The 23,916-nt window shown below is 49.3% G+C and overlaps 1 protein-coding gene across 1 annotated transcript; it reads left to right on the top strand.

Annotated features, from left to right (window-relative positions):
• Nucleotides 1-3,212: 3,212 nt before the first annotated feature.
• On the top strand, nt 3,213-22,588 carry LOC121335901 (serine/threonine-protein kinase pim-1-like). Its single transcript, XM_041404474.1, is given in 10 exon segments — nt 3,213-6,221; nt 6,305-6,355; nt 6,584-6,773; nt 6,776-6,952; nt 7,265-7,441; nt 7,726-7,853; nt 7,855-8,916; nt 20,876-21,090; nt 21,934-22,094; nt 22,541-22,588. Coding segments are annotated over 7 exon segments (1,326 nt in total). The 5' UTR covers nt 3,213-5,681; the 3' UTR covers nt 7,918-8,916; nt 20,876-21,090; nt 21,934-22,094; nt 22,541-22,588.
• The last annotated feature ends 1,328 nt before the right edge of the window (nt 22,589-23,916 follow it).

Here is a 23,916-nt window from a genome sequence, read left to right as displayed (position 1 = left end):
TTGGTTTTGCAGTTTTATAGAATAATTTAGGTTGGAAAAAAACCATTAAGACCATCCAGCCCAACCATTAACCTAACACTGTCAAGTCCACCACTAAAACATGTTCTTAAGTGCCACATCTACAGATCTTTTAAACACCCCAGGGCTGGCAGCCCAACCACTTCCCTGAGCAGCCTACTCCAACGCTTGACAAACCTTTTGGCAAAGTCTTTCTTTACCAAAGAAACTCCCCTCAATACCAAGAGGCTTTTACTAAACAAGGATTTGAGGACTTATTAACACTATTTTACAATACAAAGATTTTAAAGACTTTTAGGCATCCTCCACCTCTCCTTAAAATGAAAGAGAGAAAAGAAGTACCTTAGGACACCCAAAGAAAGTGAGGTGAGCTAACAAATGGCACATGATTTGTTCCAGTCAGCAGGGTTCTACTGGATCACTCCCATACTGCTTTTCAAGTGTATCAGGATTCACATTTTGAAGGTTAGGTGTTCATCCTGTTCTGTCTGTGCAGAACTCAACACCACTGATACTTCAGATGCCAGCTGCAAATAATAAAACACCTAAGCATGTCAAGCATCATGGCTCTACTCAGTAGCCTGCATCTCCAAATGGAATTTAAACTCCCTAACTTCATAACTAAATGGGATAAATGGGCCCTAACCTAAATCCCAAACATTTCTAACCTAAGGAGTTCTTTTCATTAGCTTAGCAAGGAATATGGATCCAGCATTTTCAGCCTTGGTATTCTTCCATGGATCAAAGTCAATATCACCTTCAAACCCCATTTTTGGGTTGCATGAGCCTCCCACCAGTCTGCAAACAAAAAACTTGCCAGGGCAGAAAAAACTTCTCAGGTTGAAAAGGCAATTCTGAAGCTAGCTTTTCCTTTGGAAACTTTAAAAGGTCTGTTCTTTCCCTGTTCCACTGATTCATAATGGCTTTCAAACTCAGAAAATGGGAAAATTGACCATTTTTTGCAATCCACTCCTCCTAGTATATGAGGAAGGATTACACTTGGCTTTGAAAGAGGGGAAAGAAAAGAAGACTAGCCTGGCTCAGTTAATGACAAGTGGATTGAACAGTCTTACTGGTGGTGCCAGCCATTCATGGTGATGAATTCCCTTCCTCACCTCCAACTTCCCAAGGAAATATTTTGCTTAGGAGGGCCCAACAGAGTAAATAAGACCAGAAAAGGACGGGCCAAGGGAAGGCTGATCAGTGCAAACTGACATAAGAGTCTCCTGCCATTCTGTGGGGCTGCCTCACCTTCACCACACTGCCACCACATTCTTGCACTGCGTGAGATTGATCAACACTTACTGAAGACCAGTCCTACAGAAGGGGCTTCTTTTCAGCCAAGAAATGAAATAAAGGAGCAGATGGTTTGAAGTGCCCATTTGAAGCAGCCCACTATTAGCTTGGCTCAACTCTGAGGCAAAATGACAGAGTGAGGGCTGAAAGGAAACACCTGAAAGCAGATCAGGTGGTGAGCTGGATATTCCAATATACAGGAATAGAAAGGAAAATGCACACCACTGTTTTCTGGTCTGAGATCCTTCCTGCCAAGGGGGGCTGGTGAAAACCTGCTAGTGAATCTGCAAGGAAGGCCTATGATTTTAGACAAGTAGACCTCAGCCAAGAAAGATTATTGCTTTATTTGCCTGGCCATGCTTTAAGCTTGCCTAGGTCATCCTTTCCTCTTTCTCCTTTCTGTTGTTACCATGCCTTGTAAAGAATATTTGTGAGTGTGGACTCACATGCAACAAGCTCATTCCTTGTTAGCTTGCAGTGCCACTTCCACAGCTTGCAAGACAATCCACAACAACCTCTATGGGACAAGTAAAGGATTCAGACTTCCCCAGCCTGCATAGGATCAGACCACAGAAGTAGAGAATCTTTGGAATAAAGCAAACCTGAAGCTGATGAATGTCACAAACCATCATGACATTTACACAAAACCCCAAGCATGTGAAAGGTGACACTTAGATCTCCATTTCCTGGACAATATCCAGTAGGAGCTGTATGTCTTTTGTGATCTTCAGCTTCTTCCCAAAGGAACATTCAAAGTCACAGAGACAAAGCTTTCTGAAGGCAATGGCAATGCTGCAGAATAAAGGCAGGTCTTTACCTGTGACAACCTGAGAAACAGCTGCTCACCTTGCAAAACTGCCTGCCAGCTCTTCCATGGCTTATGCAGCCAGGTTCGTGCTCCTGTACTTATCCTCACAAACAGCACAATAAAGCCACCAACCCAATGCAGACTGGGAAGTGAAAAATGCATGAGAGTGTGGTTTAGCTTGCAGGTTGCTGGTTATTAGTGCTATGAGAGTATGACTCTCCTAACAGTGGGCTGCATGGTTGCAAATTAATTGCTGCTTCTGAACATTTAGTATATCTCTGCAAGCAAAATGCAAAAGAGCTAATCTTCAGAGCACTTCACTTAGCACAGATGTTCAGATACACCCAGACAAATGCCAAGGAACCCCATGTTAATTCCTCTTCATCCCCTTTTTCTCCCTGCAAGGATCAGTTTCTAGACCAAATCACCTGGCATCTGCCAGAGCCAGGGTCGCTGATGTATTTCCCAGGAATTTCTGCGTCCTGGGAACTGTCAGTTCTCTTTACAATGGTGCTGCACTGCACCCTTGCGATGATGAAGGCTGGTCACATGCCAACCTGTACTGGCCAGAGTGCAACCACCATGTGAAAGGGCAAGATTAAAGGTCCTCCATCCCTCCGGGTGCTCAAAACTGACTGGAAAAGTCCCTGAGCAACCTGATGAAACTTTGGAGTTAGCTTCACTCCCAGAAGATAACAGGATGAAAGACCTCCAGCAGACCCTTCTCACCTGTGATTCTATGCCAGCCTTTCCAGAACTACAGATGCTTCTTGGATCAACACTTGCAACACAACAATTTTATCTATAAGCAGAAGGACAAAAAACCTACAATTCTTCTCAAAACATACGAAAATAACAGCTTCTGACCAGTGATAGAGACAGCAAGTATTAGAAAAGCTTGACATTAAAGTAACTTTCATTATCTTTGACACCAAGGCAAATCACACCTCTAAAGTAAGAAATCAAGCTACATATATTGTTATTAATAGGAAATAATATTTCTTACCATTCCTGTAAAAAATAAATACTGCAACATAGCAAAAAACCCCCGCATACTTCATCATCCATGCACATGGGAAAAACACCTTGCTTTTGTCTGAATTTTGTGAATTTCCTATATAGGACTCATCTAGACACAGGCTTTGAGGTCCAGAATGAGGTCATAAAATTATTTCCTTAAACCCAGCTCATGAATGAAAACAGATTCCACCTTTTAGGAGAAGCGTGTCTTCATTTAAAATACTCCTACTGCAAAACATCAACAGTTCAACACTTTATGAGCTTTATGAGCTCGTGTGGTACATTTAAGTTACAAGTAACATTTTATCTGGATTTGCCTTGTGTGTGGTCCCGTTAGACAGAATAAAACCCTCTCATTATATGTATTTTGGTCATATTTACAAGTTTACCATCATGGTCTAAGATGAGCATAAAGCCATACTCAAGATAATCGTAAGTTAATTAAACGCCATGAAAACTCAAAGACACAAAATGGGATCACATACACCACAGTTTAATTTTTTCCCCCACAAACCTGTTGAAATGTCATTCGGAGCCCTCATCTTTCAGCAATGAATTTAAACTAACAACAACTTCAGCCTATTTACATGCTGAATTTTATGCGAATTTGATTTTGAAGTAACTGCTTTTGATACAAACAAGCCTATAAAACAAAATAAAGGTTTTTCTTAAAATTAAATAGTGGTTTAGGGTTTTTTTTCCGAATTCACAGTGGTGTCTGATAAAAAATTACATTGATTTATCCTTTTAAGTACAGGTGCAACTTTGCAGAAGTTCCTTTTGTATCTGTGTTTGTGGGTTGAGTGTTAGAAGCCCATTTATGGTGCTTCTGTTAGCCTTCCTGAGAATTTCAAGGAAAGGAGATCTCTTCATTTCTCCCTTTGTGTCTTTGTGCAAAAGTTGACAGATCCACCCTCAGCCTGAGAGCGCATTTGTTCTTTGAATCAGCTCTGCCTTATGGCAGCTGCTTTGCTCAGCTGCCCTGTGAGGCAGGTGAGGCAGATGCATTTCCTCTTTTTGCTCCTCCATGCTGGGGCTCCACAAAGAAAAGTAAGGTTAACTGTAAAAATACAGTTGTTAACACTAGATTTACTTATATTCTCTTGCATTTTCCCAGAAAGCTTCTATTAGAAGTCCATACAAAACAACAATTTAATGTCAAAATTAAGTGAAAATATGCAACAGTAGTGATAATTTTGCTTACAGAAAATTACTTACCACAGGTAAGTAATTTATCATAGCTCAAGAAAACCTTATCAGACACAAAGTTTCTGTCTCTTGTGGTGCAAAAGCTGTTTTGGGGAGTGGGTGTAAAATCTGCCCAGTGTGAGGATGGAGAACATATTGCACTGTCTGTACATAACTGTTCTCTGCTGGAGAAGATCCTCAATATTAGAAGAAATACTATGATAGTGCTTTTACATTTTTAATATTTTAGAAAATCTTAATCAGAGAACATTTTTTTGAGGAGACTTATTTTTCCATAGCTGTTCTACCTTTTTGTATATAAAAATTAAGCAATCACAATATTATGGAATATCACAAAAAATATTTTGTGCCCCATCACGGAACTGAGGAAAGATTTAGAAGAAAAACCTGAAATTGCCAAGCTTGATTGGTGGTCCAGTTGCATTTTTTGAGGGGTGTGTCATATTCTCATTATGACAATATATCATCCATCTTTCTCCTCAGAACACCATCCAGCACTGTAGCCAAATGTTTCAAGTAATTTTCCTTTTGTACCTTGAGGCAGTTTGTTCCCCTGCCACCTGAACCGGGACAGGGAAAGACACGATCCGTTTGCAGTCACAGGCAGAGGGGATTACAGCAAAACCTCTTCATGACTTTCCCAGTATTGCAGATCCAATTGCAGACGCTTGGTGGAGCAGGATATCTACAAGTTGCAATGCACAGTTAGTTCTGCGTGTGCATAACGAACAGCTCACACTGCTGTAGGAAAAACATATTTTTTCACTACAACCACTTGTTTCTCTGCCTGCTCTCTGCATAAAGGATGATAAGAGGACAATGGTACAGGGAGCTCATGTACCCTTCAGTTCCGTTCTCGCCCTCAGCTGAAGAAAGGAAATCTGCATAGGAGTAGCACGGCGTTTAAAATGAACCAAAACAGTAATTTTAAACTAGATATTCAGAAAAAAAACTCTTCACCGTGAGGGTGGTGAGGTGCTGGAACACCGCTGTCAGGACCTCTGGTTACTTCTCTAATAGAAATTGCTTTGGGTTTTTATTTGTTTCTTCCGTTCCGCGGGGCGCGCGGCGGTTCCTCCGTTGGGTTCGCGGAGACAACGGACGAACGGCGGCTCGCTCCGGCGGCTCGGCAGCAGCAGCAGCAGCAGCAGCGGCAGCAGCGGCAGCAGCGGCAGCAGCGGCAGCAGCAGCAGCAGCGCTTCTCTCGATCGGTTTTCCGCTCGATTTTCCGCTCGCTCTCCGTCCCCTTCTCCGTCTAACACTCCCTCCACTCCCGTCCCGTCCCGTCCCGTCCCGTTCAGTCCGTGTTCCGCCTTTCCCAGCCCGGCTCATGCCGCGTCCCGCAGGGCGCCCATGGGTGGGTCGGCCCCCTGCCCGGCCATGCCCGGCGCGCCGCGGTCTCCCATCCGCCAGGGTGCCTCCGCACTGGCTGTGGCGCCTCTGCAAGAGCCTCTGGAAGAGTTTCTCACTCTGGTTGTGGTGGGGCAGCACCGTTCTCTGGCTCCGCTTGGCGCAGGCTCTGGCCCGGCCCCGGTCCCGAACGAAGCCCCTCCCACGGTTCCGCCCGAAGCCAAACCGTTGCCGCCCGGCTCCCATCCCGTCACCGGGAGCTCCCCCAGGAGCTTCCCCGGTCCGAGCTCCACCGCTCGCCAGCTCGGCTATCGGTCCCGAGCCGTCGGAGCCCGGGGCGGCTCGACAAGCAGCAGCGGCCGGGGCGTTCGGGTGCCGCGGGAAGAATGGCGAGAGCGCGGTGCCGCCCGCACGGGTGGAGAAGCCTCCCCTGGAGCAGCTCTACCGGGAGGGCCCGCTGCTGGGCAGCGGCGGCTACGGCAGTGTTTACTCCGGGACCCGGCTCGCCGACGGCGCCCCGGTAAGAGACGGGGCCGGGTCGGAATGGGGCGGCGGGAGACGGTGGGTGGCGAGCTCAGCCCGCCGCTGACCTTGGCTTTGCAGGTGGCCATCAAGCGAGTGTCCCGGGAGCGCATCTCGGAGTGGGTGCGGCTGGTGAGTGAGCGGGGCCAGCGGGAGCAGCCGGCGGGGCGTGCCGGGCGGGGCTGAGGCGAGGCCCGGCATGGTGGGAGCCGGAACGCTGCGAGGGGAGCGGGCGGGGAGTGAGCGGGGGCCGCGCAGCGTGCCGGGCCGGGCCATGGCGAGCAGCGGCGGGGCCGGGCGGGGGGGCGCAAGGCGCGGCGCAGCATCGGCCGCGCTGACGGCATCGCGGTCCCCCCGCAGCACAACGGCGCCCTTGTGCCCCTGGAGCTGGCGCTGCTGTGGAAGGTGTCGCGGCCTGGCTTCCGCGGTGTCGTGCGGCTCCTGGACTGGTTCGAGGTGCCCGACGGCTTCGCGCTGGTCATGGAGCGTCCGGAGCGCTGTCAGGAGCTCTGGTGCTTCGTGGAGGAGCGGGGGTTCCTGACGGAGCCCGTGGCCGGGGGCTGTTCCGCCAGGTGCTGGAGGCCGTGCGGCACTGCAGCAGCCGCGGCGTCCTGCACCGCGACATCAAGGCCGAGAACATCCTCGTGGACCTGGCCACGGGCGAGGCGAAGCTCATCGACTTCGGGTGCGGCACGATCCTCCATGACACGTTCTACACCTGGATGTCAGGTGAGCCCAAAGCTAGGGCCCAGCCGGGCAGCGGACATTTCCCCCTTTGCTGGAAGAGGGATGGAGGGGGAATCCTCCTTCAGCCGTTTGCAGCCCAGTTGCTTCTCGGCGGGGCAGGGGCTGGCTGTTCAGGGGAGGTTCCCCCTTTGCTGGCAGAGGGGGACGAGGGAGGGAGGGAGGGGGAATCCTCCTTCAGCCGTTTGCAGCCCAGTTGCTTCTCGGCAGGGCAGGGGCTGGCTGTTGTGGAACGGGAGCTGGCTGGGAGGAAGAGGGAGCAGCATCGGCCTGATGAGCTGCGCCTGTGTCCCATAGGAACGCCGGAGTACAGCCCACCGGAGTGGATCCTCTTTGGCTGCTACCGTGGCCAGCCAGCAACCATCTGGTCCTTGGGTATCCTGCTCTATGACCTGGTCTGTGGCAATCTTCCTTTCCACACCAGTGAGGACATCATCAGAGGCCAGCTCTTCTTCCCGCCCTGGGTGTCTCAAGGTGAGGATGTTCCTTCAAGGCACAGGAGGAAGAATGGGATTGGGAGGTGGAGGCTGGCACATGTGTCCTGCTCTTGCAGCTAGTGAGGAGGTTGATCTCCTGGGCTTAGCTGGAGGAGGTGGCACATGTGACTCTGTGCTGCTCTCCTCTGAAATGGAGGATTGATGGGAAGCTTTGTGTGCAGCTCTGAGCCCTTCTAGTGTAGTGTGGGCACCGTTGAATCTGGGAGAGCATGGACAGGAGCCTTGTCCTGCTGACCAGTGGTTTCCGGTTTGTCTCTGCAGAGTGCCAGCACCTTATCAGGTGGTGTTTATCCAAGGCTCCCACAGACCGGCCATCCTTGGAAGACCTTTTTGAGCATTCTTGGCTGCAGGACCCTCACGTGGACCAGGAGACAGCAGAGATCCATGTCTCTGCACAGTAGGATCCAGGATCCCAGCAAGTACCAGCTGCACGCATCTCGTGGCGCTGGATGAAAACCCTAGAGCGTGTCCCTGTTGCCACGGCACAGAGGAGAGAGCACAGCCCAGGAGACGCTTCCACTGGTCCCCAGCGAGTTGTGCAGGGAGGGGCTCAGTGCTCCCCGTCCTATTGGAGAATTGGTGGCAGTGTAGTGAAGTTGAGACTGGAGAAGGGGAAACATCCCCCTGCAGCTCAATGGCATCATGATGTCCCCGCAAGCCGAGGCACAGCTGGCATGTTCCTCTGGAGCACGATGTGGAGCTGGGAACACCATCCTGGAGCTGGCCGCTGGTGGGGCAAAGCCAACTGGCTTTGGCTGTGACCCCTTCCTGGAGGACATGCTCTGCACCCTGAGGAAATCAAGATGAGTCCCCAGCTGGCGCAGGGGCAGGGGGATGCTCATGCTCCCAGGCATGGCAGGGCTTGGCCTGGCTTCACATCGGAGATTCCCTGCTTGGTGGTGATGAGGAATAATTTTTCCGCTGGTCGCCAAGCTGCTTTTTGGTGGGACAGGGGATGGATATTGTGGAAGGGGAGCCGGCTCCTGGCCTTGCTGACAGCTTCTACCAGCCAGCCTGTGGATGCATCCATGCATGTAGATGGGGGCAGCAGAGGAGGATGGGTTCCGAAGCCATGCCCCAGCTGGTCTGCTTTGTAGGCCCTTGAGGAAGGGGTGGGTTTACGACCAGGAAAGGGGGGGGTTTTCCCCACCCATGGAGAGGTTTAATTCTCGCATGGAGTGATCAGACTCTGCCTAGGCCTGTGATACAGTAATAACCTTTGACACTTTTTCTCATTTCCAGGTCTTCTTTTGAATTGACTTTCATGCAATTGTTCTTTTTTTTTTTTTTCCAGGAAGATTGCACCTGGTGCCCAGACCAGATGGGGAAGCACCTGTACTGTCCGTGGAGTGTGTCCAGTGCCAGCATTGCCCCTACGGGGGGACATCCCCTTCAAGAAGGACTAGGATGATTTGTAGGATCAGCTCTTCTCCTGGCAGCAGGTCTCCAGAGGTGGGTACCTGGCTCCACAGCTCGGCTGGCAGAAGGGCTTCGGGCCGAAGGCAGCAGGCACACGGGCATCCCGCTCTTGCAGCTGCTGAGGAGGTTGCCGTGCTGTGCTGAAGCAGAGGAGGTGGAATGTGGCCTGCCATGCTGCTCTTCTCTAAAAACAGAATGGGTCATGATGTTTGGGCTCTGAGCACAGCCAGCAGTCTGGCCTGGGCACAGGCCATGGTGTGACAGGGGGGACAGGAGCCTTCTGTGACTGACCGTGGTTCTCTGGTTTCTCTCTCCAGGCTGCCAGAACCTCATGCCATGGAAACGGCACTGCTCAACCTGCTGGTCTGGGAGGGCTGGAGGGTGGGGGGTGTTCATTTGCTGTCAGAAAGAAATTGTTTTGTTGTTGTCATCATTGGAGCATTTCTTTCATCCTTTTCCGAGCTTTTGCCTCCCTTCATCGAGGGTAATCCTTTTGTGTCCTTTCTCAGCCATAGACACCATTTGGCATTGGGGTAAATTAATGTGAAAAATTCAACTACAGCTCCTGTTGCAGGCCCCTGGCCACAAACGCTGGCCTTTTTCCCTGGGAAACAAAACTCACCTCCCCCAATTTCCTGATGTCAGTTTGCAGGAGGTGTTTGGTACTCCCAGGGCAGCCCGAGTTGTAGGTGGTGGCAGGTTGGGTCTGGGAGACATCCTGCACTGTTTGGAATTTGAGGAGGTGGCAGCCCACTCAGGGCCAAAGGCCCCAGGATACAAATGCTGGCCCTTTTTGGTGCCAAAATTGCACTCAGCCCCCAGTGTGTTGATGCCAGTTTGGAGGAGGCATTTGGCACTCTGAGGGTAACCTGAGTGGTGGCAGCTTTGTCTGGGAGAAATCCTGCACCGTTTAGAATTTTAGAAAGCAGAAGGTCACATGGGACCACAGGCCCTTGGGCAGGCAGGAGGCTCCTGGACGTGAACGCTGGCCCTTTTCTGTGGGAAACAAAACTCAGCCCCACCAGTTTCCTGAGGTCAGTTTCAAGGAGGTGTTTGGCACTGCCAGAGCAGCCCAAGTTGTAGGTGGTGGCAGGTTGGGTCTGGGAGACATTGTGCGCCATTTGGAATTTAAGGAGTGCACTTGGCTCCTTGTCTCCTCATTGTGTCCGACAAACACAGGGGCCCAGAGCTCCTGCAGAAACCATCACAGCACTCTGTGGGAGCAACTTGTGTCCAGTGCTCACACAGCTGTGGTATCCAACACTGCACCTCACTGGAATGAGTGACTGTTCCAGCCCTCTTGGGAGGAACTAAGGAGGTTTGGCCTTCAGATCAGCTCCTTCCCTGCTCTTGATTTGCTGCCCTGGGTGAGCTGCTGCTTGTGGCAACACTTGTTGCATAGGTGACAACGCTGCTCTGCTGGCCAGCAGCCACTGCAGGAGCTTGTGCTAGTGACACTGAACCTTTCAGATCTTCCTAAGGAAAGCTCAAGGCAGAACTTGTCAAAAGAGCATTGCATGAGCAATGCTTTTAATGTTAAATCTTTCCTCTGTGCTCCATGCCATGTACAGTAAATATTTGCGGAAGAAAGTTTGCTGCTTTAGAAATTCCTCAAAACCGTCAGTTAAACCATAGCAGAACACAATTTTTGGATGTGACACGATTCTCACTTTAATTCATTGAGCAGAAAAAGAGGAGCACTTCTTGTGAGCTGTGTGTCTAACCTAAGTGACCTTGTCACCAAGAACTTAGAAAAGTGGGAGAGATGGAATCAGTCACACAAGGATCTGCATTGTGATTCTCCCACAGGCCTGAGGACACGGCCCACTTCCACTGGGCCATGGCTTTTTACCCTAGATCAAAACTTTGTGCTTCAGATTGTGGTGGTGAATGCCCCCGGCCTTGTCTGGCCACATGGTGGCCTGAGAAAGGGTCAGGCCTGGGCCTCGCTGAACAGCCCCTGGGCCCAGCTCCTCTTGAGCTTATCAGAGACACTGAGCGCTCCCAGGAGCTTGTGCTGTCTGACGAGCTCCTGGAGTGTCCTGTGAACAGCCTTGGAAGCCACTTTTCTTGCCTGAATGGCACAACATCCATCCTCTCTCACTTTCAAAGACAGGCTGCTGACCCACAGTGCGGCCATGATGAAGCATTTATGGCTGAGGCCCGCTCTCTTGTGGCCCATAAACAGCGCTCCAAAAGGAGGCCCTTGGGGCTCTCCTGGACCCCAGAGGCTGCCGGCAGCAACTCCCTCCGAGTGGGGCCTCTCAGAGCCAGCGAGCTCTCAAGGTTGCTGCACTGGCAGGGTGACTGATGAAAAATTCAACTACAGCTCCTGTTGCAGGCCCCTGGCCACAAACGCTGGCCTTTTTCCCTGGGAAACAAAACTCACCTCCCCCAATTTCCTGATGTCAGTTTGCAGGAGGTGTTTGGTACTCCCAGGGCAGCCCGAGTTGTAGGTGGTGGCAGGTTGGGTCTGGGAGACATCCTGCACTGTTTGGAATTTGAGGAGGTGGCAGCCCACTCAGGGCCAAAGGCCCCAGGATACAAATGCTGGCCCTTTTTGGTGCCAAAATTGCACTCAGTCCCCAGTGTGTTGATGCCAGTTTGGAGGAGGCATTTGCCACTCTGAGGGTAACCTGAGTTCTTGGTGGTGGCAGCTTTGTCTGGGAGAAATCCTGCACCGTTTAGAATTTTAGAAAGCAGAAGGTCACATGGGACCACAGGCCCTTGGGCAGGCAGGAGGCTCCTGGACGTGAACGCTGGCCCTTTTCTGTGGGAAACAAAACTCAGCCCCACCAGTTTCCTGAGGTCAGTTTCAAGGAGGTGTTTGGCACTGCCAGAGCAGCCCAAGTTGTAGGTGGTGGCAGGTTGGGTCTGGGAGACATTGTGCGCCATTTGGAATTTAAGGAGTGCACTTGGCTCCTTGTCTCCTCATTGTGTCCGACAAACACAGGGGCCCAGAGCTCCTGCAGAAACCATCACAGCACTCTGTGGGAGCAACTTGTGTCCAGTGCTCACACAGCTGTGGTATCCAACACTGCACCTCACTGGAATGAGTGACTGTTCCAGCCCTCTTGGGAGGAGCTAAGGAGGTTTGGCCTTCAGATCAGCTCCTTCCCTGCTCTTGATTTGCTGCCCTGGATTAGCTGCTGCTTGTGGCAACACTTGTTTCACAGCTGACAGCCCTGCTCTGCTGGCCAGCAGCCACTGCAGAAGCTTGTGCTAGTGACACTGAACCTTTCAGATCTTCCTAAGGAAAGCTCAAGGCAGAACTTGTCAAAAGAGCATTGCATGAGCAATGCTTTTAATGTTAAATCTTTCCTCTGTGCTCCATGCCATGTACAGTAAATATTTGCGGAAGAAAGTTTGCTGCTTTAGAAATTCCTCAAAACCGTCAGTTAAACCATAGCAGAACACAATTTTTGGATGTGACACGATTCTCACTTTAATTCATTGAGCAGAAAAAGAGGAGCACTTCTTGTGAGCTGTGTGTCTAACCTAAGTGACCTTGTCACCAAGAACTTAGAAAAGTGGGAGAGATGGAATCAGTCACACAAGGATCTGCATTGTGATTCTCCCACAGGCCTGAGGACACGGCCCACTTCCACTGGGCCATGGCTTTTTACCCTAGGTCAAAACTTTGTGCTTCAGATTGTGGTGGTGAATGCCCCCGGCCTTGTCTGGCCACATGGTGGCCTGAGAAAGGGTCAGGCCTGGGCCTCACTGAACAGCCCCTGGGCCCAGCTCCTCTTGAGCTTATCAGAGACACTGAGCGCTCCCAGGAGCTTGTGCTGTCTGACGAGCTCCTGGGGTGTCCTGTGAACAGCCTTGGAAGCCACTTTTCTTGCCTGAATGGCACAACATCCTTCCTCTCCCACTTTCAAAGACAGGCTGCTGACCCACAGTGCGGCCATGATGAAGCATTTGTGGCTGAGGCCCGCTCTCTTGTGGCCCATAAACAGCGCTCCAAAAGGAGGCCCTTGGGGCTCTCCTGGACCCCAGAGGCTGCCGGCAGCAACTCCCTCCGAGTGGGGCCTCTCAGAGCCAGCGAGCTCTCAAGGTTGCTGCACTGGCAGGGTGACTGATCAACCATGGATCCTGGGCCAATAGCCCCACTGCTGGAGGCTCTGGTTTAACCACTGTTGAGCTTGAGTGCAGTTCAGCTTTTAGGCCGTGTTCCTTTTTAGCCTTGAACTTTCTGACCTTTTCTTAAAGCTAAAACACCTAAACAAAAACACACACACACCCACACACACATAATTCTCAGAATGTTTCTCGTTTGATTGACTGCATTTTGTTTGTTACCTTTTTCTTCCTTGTTGTGCCTTAATCGACTAGTAAGTAATAGTGTGAATGTTGCCAATGAATTTTCCTGAGCTGTTGCTTAATATTCAATCTGGTTTTTACTGAACCTTGCCTGGGAATTTTTTAAGCAATCTTAGATGCTTGTTGGTAACAAGGCTTGGGAGCATGAGGTGCAGGGTTGACACTGGAAAGCAGGAGAGTCATTCCAAAGTGACAAGTTTAACTGTCTACTTTATTACTCTTCAATTTATTTCTCTCTAATAAGCCCAGCCAAGATTTTCTTGGGGGCAGAATGTGTGTGGGATGCACTAGGGTATTGTCCCATAGCTCTGGGCTGAATGGCACCCAGGCTGGAGTGTAAATAGATTTGAGGAACCCTTGTCACCTGTTATTGGCTGCACAGTCCACTCATCCCTTGGCAAGCAAGTTGCAAACAACAAAGTTGGACTGCTGTCCTGGGTAAATATAGAGATGACTTTTCCAAAGCAATGCATCCTTTCCCAGTGAAATACACAACCTCTTCTTACCTATGAAATTGTGAATGAAGACACCTGTGAGCCAGGTCTGTGTGAGGTTGCAAAGGAGCAAAGCTTTAGCATTTGGACACACTTCTCTTTGTTTCTTTGGTGAGCACAGAACTCATCTAGGTAGAAAACTTTTGATAATAGAGGATCTTTTGGATCCATTGTCCCCCAGACATGGCAATGTGTGGCCCTGTTGTCATGGCAAGTAATGAAGAGCAGCAGAAGTGACACAAAGAAAACATGGCAAAAGTGGAAGAGGAGAGGCCCAGCAAGGAAAGGGTGTGGTGAGACACTGGTACATGGAGTGAGCTGCACTCCCATAACCTCTAGGGTAGAACGTCCTGGTCTCACATTCTCCTTTTCCAATAATTATATTTAATTAATTATTTTTTTAAAATAATCAAAATAAAATATATACAATTAAAAAGATGTCATCAAAACTGAACGATGCAATCAGAACATTTATTCAAACCACATCTAATATCCGAACATATGTATATCTGTAACTATGAGGCCTAACACATAAATGCTATTCTTGAAAGACTCTTCAGACAGGCTGAAGCTTGTTTCTGAGCTTGGAGGAAAGAGAGCTCATCTGGCCTGGTGGCAAGGACTTTGTGGGTATGGGAGCATAAGAAGTGTTCAGAGAAAACTTCTTGGTAAGACTGTAGCCAGTGCTATCTGCAAAGTGGAGACACAAAGTGTAGAGAAGCTGCAATGTAAACCTAAAACCTAAATGCATCCTGTCCTGGGATATGCTTTAGTGGTGGTCTTGGCAGTGTCAGTGGTCTCAGGTCATTGGAAGGACTCTATAATCTTAAAGGTTTTTTTCAATGGAAACAGCTTTTCAGTTCTAAACCTCCATTTGTGCTTTTGAAGGATGCAGTCCCAAATAGAGGAGCATTTGTGTTTTTAAGGAATTTAGCATTGACCTCTTCCTGAAAGTAGCATGAATCGTATACATTTTAATGCTCTTGAAAGCCTTTTATTCCTTGATCTTAAGCTGTGTGCTTGAATTGAGGTGCTTTTTACAGAAAGGTTGGTCCATGGGATAAATGCAGGCAATTCAGCTGCAATGGCACTTGTTTCGTCTGCTTTTCGGCTTCCTTCCCCTGTGGGTGGCAGTTTTGGGAGTCTTTCCCTTGTGCTTTGACTTCTGGCTCAGACTTGCTCATGGATGAGTTTTAAAATCTTATCCACCCCTTTTGTACTGAAAAATGTTTGCAGACTGGTGGGAATTGCTGGAGACAAGAATTCCAAACCCGTTACCCCTTTGCTCCCCCATCCCATAGCAGTGCAAGAAGATTCTGCTGCAGGTGAAGGGCTGCAGCAGCCTGGAGACTCCTTCAGCCAGGACTTGTGGCAGTTTCCTTCCTGCAGCTGTGCCTGGAGGATGTTGGCCTGCAGAGGTGGTGCCCATGCCCAGGAAGGCTGCTCGGCTCAGGGGGCAGAGTGTGGACAAAAGCTGCATTCAAAGTGCTGATCGTCAGGCCCCGGAGCCACTGGCAAGTGCAGCTGCTCTTCTTCATTCCCTGCAGGAGAGAGCCCAGCCTTGGAGGCTGTCCCTGGGGACAGGGAAACGCTCTGAAGACAGTTTTGGATTTTCAAGGACAGTCAAAATGAGAATTGCTTTGAGGCAGGTGTTGTAATGTTGGGTTTGGGTGTGTCAGCAGGAAAGCAAGCAGGAATAAATCCGTGGCACAAAGAAGGAGAACTTTGCATGGCCAATTTACACCCTACAGATGCACTGATCATACCAGCCCACTGAACAGTGATCATGTTTATGTTGGGTTTGGGTGTCTCTGCAATAAAGAAAGCAGGAAAGAAACCCCTGGAACAATGAAGTAGAACAAAAGAGGAACGTTCAGATGGGACAGTTTGTTCCCTACAGCTCTCGGCCAATTGAATTCTGGGGTCATTTACAGGGGAGTGCAAAGCTCCTTTTACTTCCACTGCCCGGTGTCATTGTTTGTGTCCCACCACTTTGTTTGATGTGAAGAGATTGAAACAAAATCCCACACCAACAAGCTGCAACCCAGAAGCGAGTGGGAATTACAGAGGCCTTGAAAAGTAGCTTTGGAAAGAGTTGACATCCTCAACACTGTGAAACCCTCAGGCCTGGCCAGGCTGGGCTTAGGGGTGGCTGTCCTTGGGAAAGGAATGGAAGGGGGTGGAGTTGGGGTGGGGTTTTGCAGCCATGGAAATAAGAGAAACACTGGCTATTGCATCACAAAGGGGCAGCCCCATGGGCTATTGTGTCACAAAGGGGCAGCCCCACGCTGGGGCTGTGAAGGTTGTGAAGGTTGTGGTTGGCACGGCCACAGCGGAAGCAGACGCGTCTGGCTCTGCCTCTCTGTGCCGACCGCTGGCGACTGGAGTCACCCGACCTTGTTCTGAGGCTGGGTACCAAGCTCCCGTCGCTGCAGCTCTGAGAGTGATCCCAGATTCGAACCAAGATCCTTCTGCCAGGCAGAAGCACGGGTTCGAAGATGGACTTTACCCGAAAAGGAAAGACGACTGAAGGAAAGGGTGAGGATAGTAAAGGGAGCTAAAGGGTTGGAGACAAATGGAAAAAAAACCCCACCAAATTTCAGGGAGACATTGCATGAGCAATGCTTTTAATGTTAAATCTTTCCTCTGTGCTCCATGCCATGTACAGTAAATATTTGCGGAAGAAAGTTTGCTGCTTTAGAAATTCCTCAAAACCGTCAGTTAAACCATAGCAGAACACAATTTTTGGATGTGACACGATTCTCACTTTAATTCATTGAGCAGAAAAAGAGGAGCACTTCTTGTGAGCTGTGTGTCTAACCTAAGTGACCTTGTCACCAAGAACTTAGAAAAGTGGGAGAGATGGAATCAGTCACACAAGGATCTGCATTGTGATTCTCCCACAGGCCTGAGGACACGGCCCACTTCCACTGGGCCATGGCTTTTTACCCTAGGTCAAAACTTTGTGCTTCAGATTGTGGTGGTGAATGCCCCCGGCCTTGTCTGGCCACATGGTGGCCTGAGAAAGGGTCAGGCCTGGGCCTCGCTGAACAGCCCCTGGGCCCAGCTCCTCTTGAGCTTATCAGAGACACTGAGCGCTCCCAGGAGCTTGTGCTGTCTGACGAGCTCCTGGGGTGTCCTGTGAACAGCCTTGGAAGCCACTTTTCTTGCCTGAATGGCACAACATCCTTCCTCTCCCACTTTCAAAGACAGGCTGCTGACCCACAGTGCGGCCATGATGAAGCATTTGTGGCTGAGGCCCGCTCTCTTGTGGCCCATAAACAGCGCTCCAAAAGGAGGCCCTTGGGGCTCTCCTGGACCCCAGAGGCTGCCGGCAGCAACTCCCTCCGAGTGGGGCCTCTCAGAGCCAGCGAGCTCTCAAGGTTGCTGCACTGGCAGGGTGACTGATCAACCATGGATCCTGGGCCAATAGCCCCACTGCTGGAGGCTCTGGTTTAACCACTGTTGAGCTTGAGTGCAGTTCAGCTTTTAGGCCTTGTTCCTTTTTAGCCTTGACCTTTCTGACCTTTTCTTAAAGCTAAAACACCTAAACACAAACACACACACACACACATACACACACATAATTCTCAGAATGTTTCTCGTTTGATTGACTGCATTTTGTTTGTTACCTTTTTCTTCCTTGTTGTGCCTTAATCGACTAGTAAGTAATAGTGTGAATGTTGCCAATGAATTTTCCTGAGCTGTTGCTTAATATTCAATCTGGTTTTTACTGAACCTTGCCTGGGAATTTTTTAAGCAATCTTAGATGCTTGTTGGTAACAAGGCTTGGGAGCATGAGGTGCAGGGTTGACACTGGAAAGCAGGAGAGTCATTCCAAAGTGACAAGTTTAACTGTCTACTTTATTACTCTTCAATTTATTTCTCTCTAATAAGCCCAGCCAAGATTTTCTTGGGGGCAGAATGTGTGTGGGATGCACTAGGGTATTGTCCCATAGCTCTGGGCTGAATGGCACCCAGGCTGGAGTGTAAATAGATTTGAGGAACCCTTGTCACCTGTTATTGGCTGCACAGTCCACTCATCCCTTGGCAAGCAAGTTGCAAACAACAAAGTTGGACTGCTGTCCTGGGTAAATATAGAGATGACTTTTCCAAAGCAATGCATCCTTTCCCAGTGAAATACACAACCTCTTCTTACCTATGAAATTGTGAATGAAGACACCTGTGAGCCAGGTCTGTGTGAGGTTGCAAAGGAGCAAAGCTTTAGCATTTGGACACACTTCTCTTTGTTTCTTTGGTGAGCACAGAACTCATCTAGGTAGAAAACTTTTGATAATAGAGGATCTTTTGGATCCATTGTCCCCCAGACATGGCAATGTGTGGCCCTGTTGTCATGGCAAGTAATGAAGAGCAGCAGAAGTGACACAAAGAAAACATGGCAAAAGTGGAAGAGGAGAGGCCCAGCAAGGAAAGGGTGTGGTGAGACACTGGTACATGGAGTGAGCTGCACTCCCATAACCTCTAGGGTAGAACGTCCTGGTCTCACATTCTCCTTTTCCAATAATTATATTTAATTAATTATTTTTTTAAAATAATCAAAATAAAATATATACAATTAAAAAGATGTCATCAAAACTGAACGATGCAATCAGAACATTTATTCAAACCACATCTAATATCCGAACATATGTATATCTGTAACTATGAGGCCTAACACATAAATGCTATTCTTGAAAGACTCTTCAGACAGGCTGAAGCTTGTTTCTGAGCTTGGAGGAAAGAGAGCTCATCTGGCCTGGTGGCAAGGACTTTGTGGGTATGGGAGCATAAGAAGTGTTCAGAGAAAACTTCTTGGTAAGACTGTAGCCAGTGCTATCTGCAAAGTGGAGACACAAAGTGTAGAGAAGCTGCAATGTAAACCTAAAACCTAAATGCATCCTGTCCTGGGATATGCTTTAGTGGTGGTCTTGGCAGTGTCAGTGGTCTCAGGTCATTGGAAGGACTCTATAATCTTAAAGGTTTTTTTCAATGGAAACAGTTTTTCAGTTCTAAACCTGCATTTGTGCTTTTGAAGGATGCAGTCCCAAATAGAGGAGCATTTGTGTTTTTAAGGAATTTAGCATTGACCTCTTCCTGAAAGTAGCATGAATCGTATACATTTTAATGCTCTTGAAAGCCTTTTATTCCTTGATCTTAAGCTGTGTGCTTGAATTGAGGTGCTTTTTACAGAAAGGTTGGTCCATGGGATAAATGCAGGCAATTCAGCTGCAATGGCACTTGTTTCGTCTGCTTTTCGGCTTCCTTCCCCTGTGGGTGGCAGTTTTGGGAGTCTTTCCCTTGTGCTTTGACTTCTGGCTCAGACTTGCTCATGGATGAGTTTTAAAATCTTATCCACCCCTTTTGTACTGAAAAATGTTTGCAGACTGGTGGGAATTGCTGGAGACAAGAATTCCAAACCCGTTACCCCTTTGCTCCCCCATCCCATAGCAGTGCAAGAAGATTCTGCTGCAGGTGAAGGGCTGCAGCAGCCTGGAGACTCCTTCAGCCAGGACTTACTGCAATCTCCTTCCTGCAGCTGTGCCTGGAGGATGTTGGCCTGCAGAGGTGGTGCCCATGCCCAGGAAGGCTGCTCGGCTCAGGGGGCAGAGTGTGGACAAAAGCTGCATTCAAAGTGCTGATCGTCAGGCCCCGGAGCCACTGGCAAGTGCAGCTGCTCTTCTTGATTCCGTGCAGGAGAGAGCCCAGCCTTGGAGGCTGTCCCTGGGGACAGGGAAACGCTCTGAAGACAGTTTTGGATTTTCAAGGACAGTCAAAATGAGAATTGCTTTGAGGCAGGTGTTGTAATGTTGGGTTTGGGTGTGTCAGCAGGAAAGCAAGCAGGAATAAATCCGTGGCACAAAGAAGGAGAACTTTGCATGGCCAATTTACACCCTACAGATGCACTGATCATACCAGCCCACTGAACAGTGATCATGTTTATGTTGGGTTTGGGTGTCTCTGCAATAAAGAAAGCAGGAAAGAAACCCCTGGAACAATGAAGTAGAACAAAAGAGGAACGTTCAGATGGGACAGTTTGTTCCCTACAGCTCTCGGCCAATTGAATTCTGGGGTCATCTACAGGGGAGTGCAAAGCTTCTTTTACTTCCACTGCCCGGTGTCATTGTTTGTGTCCCACCACTTTGTTTGATGTGAAGAGATTGAAACAAAATCCCACACCAACAAGCTGCAACCCAGAAGTGAGTGGGAATGACAGCGGCCTTGAAAAGTAGCTTTGGAAAGAGTTGACATCCTTAACACTGTGAAACCCTCAGGCCTGGCCAGGCTGGGCTTAGGGGTGGCTGTCCTTGGGAAGGGAATGGAAGGGGATGGAGTTGGGGTGGGGTTTTTCATCCATGGAAATAAGAGAACCAGTGGCTATTGCGTCACAAAGGGGCAGTTTACAGGGGAGTGCAAAGCTCCTTTTACTTCCACTGCCCGGTGTCATTGTTTGTGTCCCACCACTTTGTTTGATGTGAAGAGATTGAAACAAAATCCCACACCAACAAGCTGCAACCCAGAAGTGAGTGGGAATGACAGCGGCCTTGAAAAGTAGCTTTGGAAAGAGTTGACATCCTCAACACTGTGAAACCCTCAGGCCTGGCCAGGCTGGGCTTAGGGGTGGCTGTCCTTGGGAAAGGAATGGAAGGGGGTGGAGTTGGGGTGGGGTTTTGCAGCCATGGAAATAAGAGAAACACTGGCTATTGCATCACAAAGGGGCAGCCCCATGGGCTATTGTGTCACAAAGGGGCAGCCCCACGCTGGGGCTGTGAAGGTTGTGAAGGTTGTGGTTGGCACGGCCACAGTGGCAGCAGACGCGTCTGGCTCTGCCTCTCTGTGCCGACCGCTGGCGACTGGAGTCACCCGACCTTGTTCTGAGGCTGGGTACCGAGCTCCTGTCACTGTCAGCTCTGAGAGTGATCCCAGATTCGAACCCAGATCCTTCTGCCAGGCAGAAGCACGGGTTCGAAGATGGACTTTACCCGAAAAGGAAAGACGACTGAAGGAAAGGGTGAGGATAGTAAAGGGAGCTAAAGGGCTGGAGACAAATGAAAAAAAAACCCCACCAAATTTTAGGGAGAACTGGTCCATGGTAGTCAGTGCTGGCTCTGTGTCAGAGTAGGTGGCATTATGGGTTTGTGTGCCCACATATATTTTGTGTCTCCTCTTTGCAGGCCTGACTGCCTACCCTCTTGCCAGGAAGTTTTCTCTGGCAAGTCCCTCGATGCTCCTTCCCTCCAAGCCGTTGCTTTCCCTCCAGAGGAGCTCTTCTTCTGCCACACCAAGCAAGGTGTGCCATGGAGAGCAGGAGACTAGGAAAGCTGGCAGCGGCTGGGATGAGGAGAGTAGAAAGAAACAGCAGCAGACTTCAGAGGGAAAAGGAAGTGAGGTAAGGAGACCAAGCTAAGTCCAGTGTGGTAAATTTTCAGTTTATGTGCTGTTGGCAGAGCTCTGAGGCCTATTCCCTGACAGGAACTGACCCTTTGAGTTTAATTTGAACAGGTCCTGGTTTAGCCCTTTAGCTGGGCCAGAAATGATGGGATAGTAAGGATGGGTGTGCATCTGCCCCTGCTGCCTCCAGCCCCATTCCTGGCCATGGCATGGGGGCCCTGGAGCAAGTTGGGCAGGCAGAGACCTTGCAGAGAGCAGCAGGGCAGGGAGCTGTGCTGAACTTCCTAAAAGGCAGTGAGGCTGAGATGATGGATGTGTGGGAGCTGGAGAGCAGGGAGCATGGTGAGAGCTCAGCAGCAGCATGTGGGCTCAAAGGCTGCTGGGGAAGTGTAGGAGGGAAGGGCAGCAGCAGCAGCAGAAATGAGGGGCTTGAGACAAGCAGGTTTGGAGATCCTGCAGAATGGCTTTGTGGGGACATGGCTGGAGATCAGCACTGGCTGTGAGACACCTTAGTAGCAGGGAGAGAACAGTGATCTAAACCCAGTCCCATGGCATCCAAAAGGCCAGTGGAGGCAGTGGCAGCTCAGAACACCTTGATGTCAAACATGTGGATGCTTGCTGGGAATGCAGCCACACTTGCAGAGGAGTGAGCATATGGGCAGAGGAGGCTAATATTTGACATGGTCTCTCCCTCTTCAGTTCCGTTTCCATTCCCCCTGCTGGGCCAAACAACAGCATCATTTTGACTTGTCCTTTCCTGCCAGGTCGCATTTGAGGGTTTATCTGTATGACTTGAGGTAGGAAAGCTGGCAAAGTTGGATGTTTTACCTACTCTTTTCAGGCTTCCTCACTATATTCCAGTGGTGGGGAAATGAAGAAGGGGTCACTGGAATTGCCTTTGATCCCCCCAATACAGAAGGCAGGAATTCCCTGTGTTGGCAGTGCTGCTGGGTCTGTGCCCAGATCTCTCCGGCTGGATTTGCAGGAGTCCCGGGAGATGAGGTAAGCCCAGGTGTTTGCTGCTCCAGTGTGCTGTTCACCTCACTCTTTGAATCTGCTCTGGAGATTTTGGCACAGTCTTCCATATATTTAGGCAAACCTCTGTATTCATAATTTTGCCCATCAAATGTCAAACCCAAGAGCAATGCTCCAAGAGCAGAGGTGGTGGTGCTGGGGCAGAGGAGGCAGGGCTTCAAAGCATCTCAGGATGGGTCCCCTGCTGGACTTGGCTGTTATTTCAGCCAGAGCTTGGCCAGCTCTGTGTGACTCCAGGAACTGAAAACTTAGGGACAGTTTATCATCTTTGCACCCTGTTGGGTTTATATGTTGTATTTCCTCCATCATGAGAGTGACCATGCTAAGAAGGTTTGCCTCCTTGCATGGTACGCCCATTCCCTCCCTTCTCTTTCTAGCTCCTCATATGTTCTTTTGTCCTCCATTTTCTCCAGGCCAAGACCCGGCACCATAAGCCAAGAGAAGACCCCAGAACATGCAGGTGAATACAGGGCATCTCTGTCCTAAAATGACCATTGGGATCTTGACTTTGAGGTGACATTTGGAAAGCTTTGTTAAAAGCCATTCTTTTAAAATTTTCTTTAAATTAGTTTCAGTTCCTTGACGGGCACAATGGACTCTCCCAGAGCCCAGTGACTGGGAGTGTTCTCCAGTGGTGCAGTGAAAATACCTCCAGTGTGTAGTGTTGAGTGACAGGAACTGGAGTTGTACCTTGGGATTCTGGAAATGCAGCTCATGAAAGAAAACATTTCTCTCTGTCCTGCATGTGTCTTAGATCTGCTTGCAGCCATTTTAATGTCAGAATTAATAGAGAAAAGGAAGGCATTTAGAATGAAACAAGAAACGTCCCCACTCCTCCCTCCTGCCCTTGAGGGAGAAAACTATTCCTTGGGGCTGTTTCTGAGCTGAACCCTTTGAGATTTGAAGGAGATTCATGGACATTGCCTGGTTTAGCACCGGGAGGAATAGGGAAACCTCATCTGATGGAAAGTCCTTGGAATTTTCCACTGAAGTAGAGGTTGCAGCCTAGGCTGGTGAGAGTCATCCTCTGACAGCCCAAGCCCAAAGCCACGTCTGGCAGGTTCCCAGTGACAAATCTCTTCCCAGGTCTGTCTCTCTGCCTGTGTCAGTGCTGCAGGCTGAGGCTGGGGGAGGAGATGCCTCCTGCCTTGTCCCTGTCCCTGCCTTGCCTGATCCCTGACAAGTGGAATTGTGCCAGATAAAATGGGGTCTCTGGTGCATCTGGGTCAGTTGATGCTTTCAAGTTGAAAGCCTCATTGACACTGTGGTTGTTATTTTGGCATCTCTGGGCGTGTAATGATAGCAGAGATGAGACTTGGAGAAATAATTCTGCTGATGCAGAAAAGGGGATCAGATCACCCGGTCCGTTTCCTCAGGGTTAGTTCTGCCAAATCCTGGGTATAGCGTCTTTTGAATGACTCCTTAATTGCTGGTATGCAGCTGCAATGTTTAATGCAGTTAAGGAGAAGTTTTGGTTATTGAAGAAGTTGAAATTTTTTCTGAATTAATTCTGGACTAAGAAGGACCTATCTCCTTAATCCTTACCTGTATTTGTTTTATTACTGACTATAACATTCTACAGAGGAAAGCAATCCAGTTTTAAGAGAGGTATTCCTCTCTTACAGCTTGGATGCCCCATGGTTTTACCCTCTCTGAAAGCATGTAAAAAATTAGTGCTCTTATGTCCAACAGTTCGGTTGGAGAGTATTTCAGAATGACCTGTCCTCCACTCTTTCCACTGAGAAAAATTTGAATTGACAGTATTAGCCAAGATCAGAAATGTTTTGAG

Source organism: Onychostruthus taczanowskii, unplaced genomic scaffold (genome assembly GCF_017590055.1).
Source record: "Onychostruthus taczanowskii isolate IOZ18803 unplaced genomic scaffold, ASM1759005v1 scaffold21, whole genome shotgun sequence".
In the NCBI taxonomy this organism is placed as follows: Eukaryota; Metazoa; Chordata; class Aves; order Passeriformes; family Passeridae; genus Onychostruthus; species Onychostruthus taczanowskii.
The sequence above is the reverse complement of the archived record's forward strand: the minus strand, read 5'-3'. Positions and strand labels throughout refer to the sequence as shown.